This window comes from Brugia malayi (assembly GCF_000002995.4).
Source record: "Brugia malayi strain FR3 genome assembly, contig: Bm_v4_ChrX_scaffold_001, whole genome shotgun sequence".
In the NCBI taxonomy this organism is placed as follows: Eukaryota; Metazoa; Nematoda; class Chromadorea; order Rhabditida; family Onchocercidae; genus Brugia; species Brugia malayi.
The window spans coordinates 21,277,553-21,284,110 of record NW_025062479.1 but is presented as its reverse complement, the minus strand read 5'-3'; the positions used below and the strand labels follow the sequence as shown (position 1 = coordinate 21,284,110).

At 41.2% G+C, this 6,558-nt stretch overlaps 1 protein-coding gene across 1 annotated transcript; it reads left to right on the top strand.

Moving 5' to 3' along the window:
- Bm18112 (Uncharacterized protein) lies at positions 1-6,558 on the top strand (the record flags this gene model as incomplete). The annotated part of the gene is made up of 2 exons (XM_043075632.1): positions 1-100; positions 983-6,558. The coding sequence occupies 2 exons, from the start codon at positions 1-3 to the stop codon at positions 6,556-6,558; spliced, it is 5,676 nt and encodes a 1,891-aa protein (XP_042931566.1).

Below are 6,558 nucleotides of genomic sequence, written 5' to 3'. Positions count from 1 at the left end.
ATGTACAACCTACTATTGCTGGTACTGTTATTTTGTGTTCCTGCTACAATATCCACCGAATCTGCATTACATAAAAAAGCACATGCAAATGGACAGAAAGGTTTCGATCTTTTCTCAGTTTCAAATTTTGTTTACTGTTGAAGCAAAAATAAGCTAAAATCAAGATTTTAAGACTCTTAAGAACTAGAACCTGATAAGAAATACTAAAAAAAATAAAACAAATTAAATACGACAGGTATAAAGATGGAATTAGGTTTTGTGAACAAAACACATGAATTATTAGGTTATAAATCAGTAAGCAAGTTTACTAAATTCTACGAAATCAGTCTTTAAAACAAGCCTCAGAGAAAAAATAATCTGCTCCTCCTTTAAAACAACTGTAAACAATAAAAATGCAATGTTAGCACAAGTTATTAAATACTTCCTAAGAATAGAGTTGTACTTCCCGGAAAGTTTAAGGATTTTGCAATCAGATAAGGGAAAGATGATAAAACGTGAAGCAGATATTTGAAATAACTTCTAGCAACATTATTAAAACCGTTATGAGAAAGAAGTAAAACATCTTCATTAAACATAATCTTCCCTGGAGTGGGAAAGAAGGAATTGAAGAGTAGTTAAAGGACAAATAGATATTAACTAAAAAAGAGAATTTCACTATGATCAAAAATCACTAGCAGAGAACAAAGAGTAAGCCAAGATAAAAAACCACAACTAAGGCCTGCACATCAGAGACAGACTTAAAAAATGCAAAACAAAAAGCACTACAAGAATAATTCATAGATGATTCTAATTTTCAGAAAAACTTCAAATAATCACAGAAATCAAAAAACTTCAGGACCGAGCAGGAAATATCTAAAAGCATGCCATAGCCACAGAAATACACAAAAAAATGATGCAGAACTCAAGAAAAAAAATGCAAGGAAAAAGTTAAGAATCGTAAATACTCTCAATATAAAACAAAACTAACAATTACCAATTTCAGAATATTCATTTATGAAAGAGATCAAAAAGAATCAATGCACATGCACCTGTTCCTGCATTCCACAAACCGAAAAAGACAAAAACACTGCAACATCTGCAGAATCATCTACTTGGACGATCGCGGAAGAAACGACATACAACACTGAAATTTGGAAAACCGACAAAACCAGCAAACACCATTCAGAAGAGCATAAAGGAACAAAACCCTCAACATACATATTGATGAGCACAACTCAAGCTATAAATGAAAACGATTTTGAAGAAAAAATTCTGGAAGAATTAGAAAAAATCATTCAACATCAGGAACTAGGAGAAAAGAGAAAAACGACATATATGGAAGCTTCAGTATCACCATCAGCTGGCACTGTGCCGCTTGGTCTTGGTGTATCGGTTGGACTGTTTTCGAAACCAGAATTGTCAGTGTCGATGAAGTCAACTATATCTGCAATTGAAACTGGCATTGAAGGAAGAACTCAAGAAGAGGAAGAAGAGGAGGAGTACAAAAAATTGGGCAAAAAAGGAGAAACGACATATATGGAAGCTTCAGTATCACCATCAGCTGGTACCGGGCTGCTTGGTCTTGGTCTATCGATGACATCGTCCTCTATCCCTGAATCTTCAGTGTCGATGAAGTCAACTGTATCTGCAAATGAAACAGGCGTTGAAGGAAGGATTCAAGAAGAGGAAGAAGAGGAGGAATACAAAAAATTGGGCAAAAAAGGAGAAACGACATATATGGAAGCTTCAGTATCACCATCAGCTGGCACTGGGCTGCCTGGTCTTGGTCTATCGATGACATCGTCCTCTATCCCTGAATATTCAGTGTCGATGAAGTCAACTGTATCTGCAAATGAAACAGGAATTGAGGAAAGAATTCAAGAGGAGGAAGAAGAAATGAAAAGACTGGGAGAAAAGGGAGAAACGACATATATGGAAGCTTCAGTATCACCATCAGCAGGCACTGGGCTGCATGGTCTTGGTCTATCGATGACACCCTTCTCAACACCTGAATCTTCAGTGTCGATGAAGTCAACTGTATCTGCAAATGAAACAGGCGTTGAAGGAAGGATTCAAGAAGAGGAAGAAGAGGAGGAATACAAAAAATTGGGCGAAAAAGGAGAAACGACATATATGGAAGCTTCAGTATCACCATCAGCTGGTACCGGGCTGCTTGGTCTTGGTCTATCGATGACATCGTCCTCTATACCTGAATCTTCAGTGTCGATGAAGTCAACTGTATCTGCAAATGAGACAGGCATTGAAGGAAGGATTCAAGAAGAGGAAGAAGAGGAGGAATACAAAAAATTGGGCGAAAAAGGAGAAACGACATATATGGAAGCTTCAGTATCACCATCAGCTGGTACCGGGCTGCTTGGTCTTGGTCTATCGATGACATCGTCCTCTATCCCTGAATCTTCAGTGTCGATGAAGTCAACTGTATCTGCAAATGAAACAGGCGTTGAAGGAAGGATTCAAGAAGAGGAAGAAGAGGAGGAATACAAAAAATTGGGCAAAAAAGGAGAAACGACATATATGGAAGCTTCAGTATCACCATCAGCTGGCACTGGGCTGCCTGGTCTTGGTCTATCGATGACATCGTCCTCTATCCCTGAATCTTCAGTGTCGATGAAGTCAACTGTATCTGCAAATGAAACAGGCGTTGAAGGAAGGATTCAAGAAGAGGAAGAAGAGGAGGAATACAAAAAATTGGGCGAAAAAGGAGAAACGACATATATGGAAGCTTCAGTATCACCATCAGCTGGTACCGGGCTGCTTGGTCTTGGTCTATCGATGACATCGTCCTCTATACCTGAATCTTCAGTGTCGATGAAGTCAACTGTATCTGCAAATGAGACAGGCATTGAAGGAAGGATTCAAGAAGAGGAAGAAGAGGAGGAATACAAAAAATTGGGCGAAAAAGGAGAAACGACATATATGGAAGCTTCAGTATCACCATCAGCTGGTACCGGGCTGCTTGGTTTTGGTCTATCGATGACATCGTCCTCTATCCCTGAATCTTCAGTGTCGATGAAGTCAACTGTATCTGCAAATGAAACAGGAATTGAGGAAAGAATTCAAGAGGAGGAAGAAGAAATGAAAAGACCGGGAGAAAAGGGAGAAACGACATATATGGAAGCTCCAGTATCACCATCAGCAGGCACTGGGCTGCTTGGTCTTGGTCTATCGATGACACCTTTCTCTATACCTGAATCTTCAGTGTCGATGAAGTCAACTGTATCTGCAAATGAAACAGGAATTGGGGAAAGAATTCAAGAGGAGGAAGAAGAAATGAAAAGACCGGGAGAAAAGGGAGAAACGACATATATGGAAGCTCCAGTATCACCATCAGCAGGCACTGGGCTGCTTGGTCTTGGTCTATCGATGACACCTTTCTCTATACCTGAATCTTCAGTATCGATGAAGTCAACTGTATCTGCAAATGAGACAGGCATTGAAGGAAGAATTCAAGAAGAGGAAGAAGAGGAGGAATACAAAAAATTGGGCGAAAAAGGAGAAACGACATATATGGAAGCTTCAGTATCACCATCAGCTGGTACCGGGCTGCTTGGTCTTGGTCTATCGATGACATCGTCCTCTATCCCTGAATCTTCAGTGTCGATGAAGTCAACTGTATCTGCAAATGAAACAGGCGTTGAAGGAAGGATTCAAGAAGAGGAAGAAGAGGAGGAATACAAAAAATTGGGCAAAAAAGGAGAAACGACATATATGGAAGCTTCAGTATCACCATCAGCTGGCACTGGGCTGCTTGGTCTTGGTCTATCGATGACACCCTTCTCATCACCTGAATCTTCAGTATCGATGAAGTCAACTGTATCTGCAAATGAAACAGGAATTGAAGGAAGAATTCACGAAGAGGAAGAAGAGGAGGAATACAAAAAATTGGGCGAAAAAGGAGAAACGACATATATGGAAGCTTCAGTATCACCATCAGCAGGCACTGGGCTGCTTGGTCTTGGTCTATCGATGACATCGTCCTCTATCCCTGAATCTTCAGTGTCGATGAAGTCAACTGTATCTGCAAATGAGACAGGCATTGAAGGAAGGATTCAAGAAGAGGAAGAAGAGGAGGAATACAAAAAATTGGGCGAAAAAGGAGAAACGACATATATGGAAGCTTCAGTATCACCATCAGCTGGCACTGGGCTGCCTGGTCTTGGTCTATCGATGACATCGTCCTCTATCCCTGAATCTTCAGTGTCGATGAAGTCAACTGTATCTGCAAATGAAACAGGAATTGAGGAAAGAATTCAAGAGGAGGAAGTAGAAATGAAAAGACCGGGAGAAAAGGGAGAAACGACATATATGGAAGCTCCAGTATCACCATCAGCAGGCACTGGGCTGCTTGGTCTTGGTCTATCGATGACACCTTTCTCTATACCTGAATCTTCAGTATCGATGAAGTCAACTGTATCTGCAAATGAGACAGGCATTGAAGGAAGAATTCAAGAAGAGGAAGAAGAGGAGGAATACAAAAAATTGGGCGAAAAAGGAGAAACGACATATATGGAAGCTTCAGTATCACCATCAGCTGGTACCGGGCTGCTTGGTCTTGGTCTATCGATGACATCGTCCTCTATCCCTGAATCTTCAGTGTCGATGAAGTCAACTGTATCTGCAAATGAAACAGGCGTTGAAGGAAGGATTCAAGAAGAGGAAGAAGAGGAGGAATACAAAAAATTGGGCAAAAAAGGAGAAACGACATATATGGAAGCTTCAGTATCACCATCAGCTGGCACTGGGCTGCTTGGTCTTGGTCTATCGATGACACCCTTCTCATCACCTGAATCTTCAGTATCGATGAAGTCAACTGTATCTGCAAATGAAACAGGAATTGAAGGAAGAATTCACGAAGAGGAAGAAGAGGAGGAATACAAAAAATTGGGCGAAAAAGGAGAAACGACATATATGGAAGCTTCAGTATCACCATCAGCAGGCACTGGGCTGCTTGGTCTTGGTCTATCGATGACACCTTTCTCTATACCTGAATCTTCAGTGTCGATGAAGTCAACTGTATCTGCAAATGAAACAGGAATTGGGGAAAGAATTCAAGAGGAGGAAGAAGAAATGAAAAGACCGGGAGAAAAGGGAGAAACGACATATATGGAAGCTCCAGTATCACCATCAGCAGGCACTGGGCTGCTTGGTCTTGGTCTATCGATGACACCTTTCTCTATACCTGAATCTTCAGTATCGATGAAGTCAACTGTATCTGCAAATGAGACAGGCATTGAAGGAAGAATTCAAGAAGAGGAAGAAGAGGAGGAATACAAAAAATTGGGCGAAAAAGGAGAAACGACATATATGGAAGCTTCAGTATCACCATCAGCTGGCACTGGGCTGCTTGGTCTTGGTCTATCGATGACATCGTCCTCTATCCCTGAATCTTCAGTATCGATGAAGTCAACTGTATCTGCAAATGAGACAGGCATTGAAGGAAGAATTCAAGAAGAGGAAGAAGAGGAGGAATACAAAAAATTGGGCGAAAAAGGAGAAACGACATATATGGAAGCTTCAGTATCACCATCAGCTGGTACCGGGCTGCTTGGTCTTGGTCTATCGATGACATCGTCCTCTATCCCTGAATCTTCAGTGTCGATGAAGTCAACTGTATCTGCAAATGAAACAGGCGTTGAAGGAAGGATTCAAGAAGAGGAAGAAGAGGAGGAATACAAAAAATTGGGCGAAAAAGGAGAAACGACATATATGGAAGCTTCAGTATCACCATCAGCTGGCACTGGGCTGCTTGGTCTTGGTCTATCGATGACATCGTCCTCTATCCCTGAATCTTCAGTGTCGATGAAGTCAACTGTATCTGCAAATGAAACAGGAATTGAGGAAAGAATTCAAGAGGAGGAAGAAGAAATGAAAAGACCGGGAGAAAAGGGAGAAACGACATATATGGAAGCTTCAGTATCACCATCAGCAGGCACTGGGCTGCTTGGTCTTGGTCTATCGATGACACCTTTCTCTATACCTGAATCTTCAGTGTCGATGAAGTCAACTGTATCTGCAAATGAAACAGGAATTGAGGAAAGAATTCAAGAGGAGGAAGAAGAAATGAAAAGACTGGGAGAAAAGGGAGAAACGACATATATGGAAGCTCCAGTATCACCATCAGCAGGCACTGGGCTGCTTGGTCTTGGTCTATCGATGACACCTTTCTCTATACCTGAATCTTCAGTATCGATGAAGTCAACTGTATCTGCAAATGAGACAGGCATTGAAGGAAGAATTCAAGAAGAGGAAGAAGAGGAGGAATACAAAAAATTGGGCGAAAAAGGAGAAACGACATATATGGAAGCTTCAGTATCACCATCAGCTGGTACCGGGCTGCTTGGTCTTGGTCTATCGATGACATCGTCCTCTATCCCTGAATCTTCAGTGTCGATGAAGTCAACTGTATCTGCAAATGAAACAGGCGTTGAAGGAAGGATTCAAGAAGAGGAAGAAGAGGAGGAATACAAAAATTGGGCAAAAAAGGAGAAACGACATATATGGAAGCTTCAGTATCACCATCAGCTGGCACTGGGCTGCTTGGTCTTGGTCTATCGATGA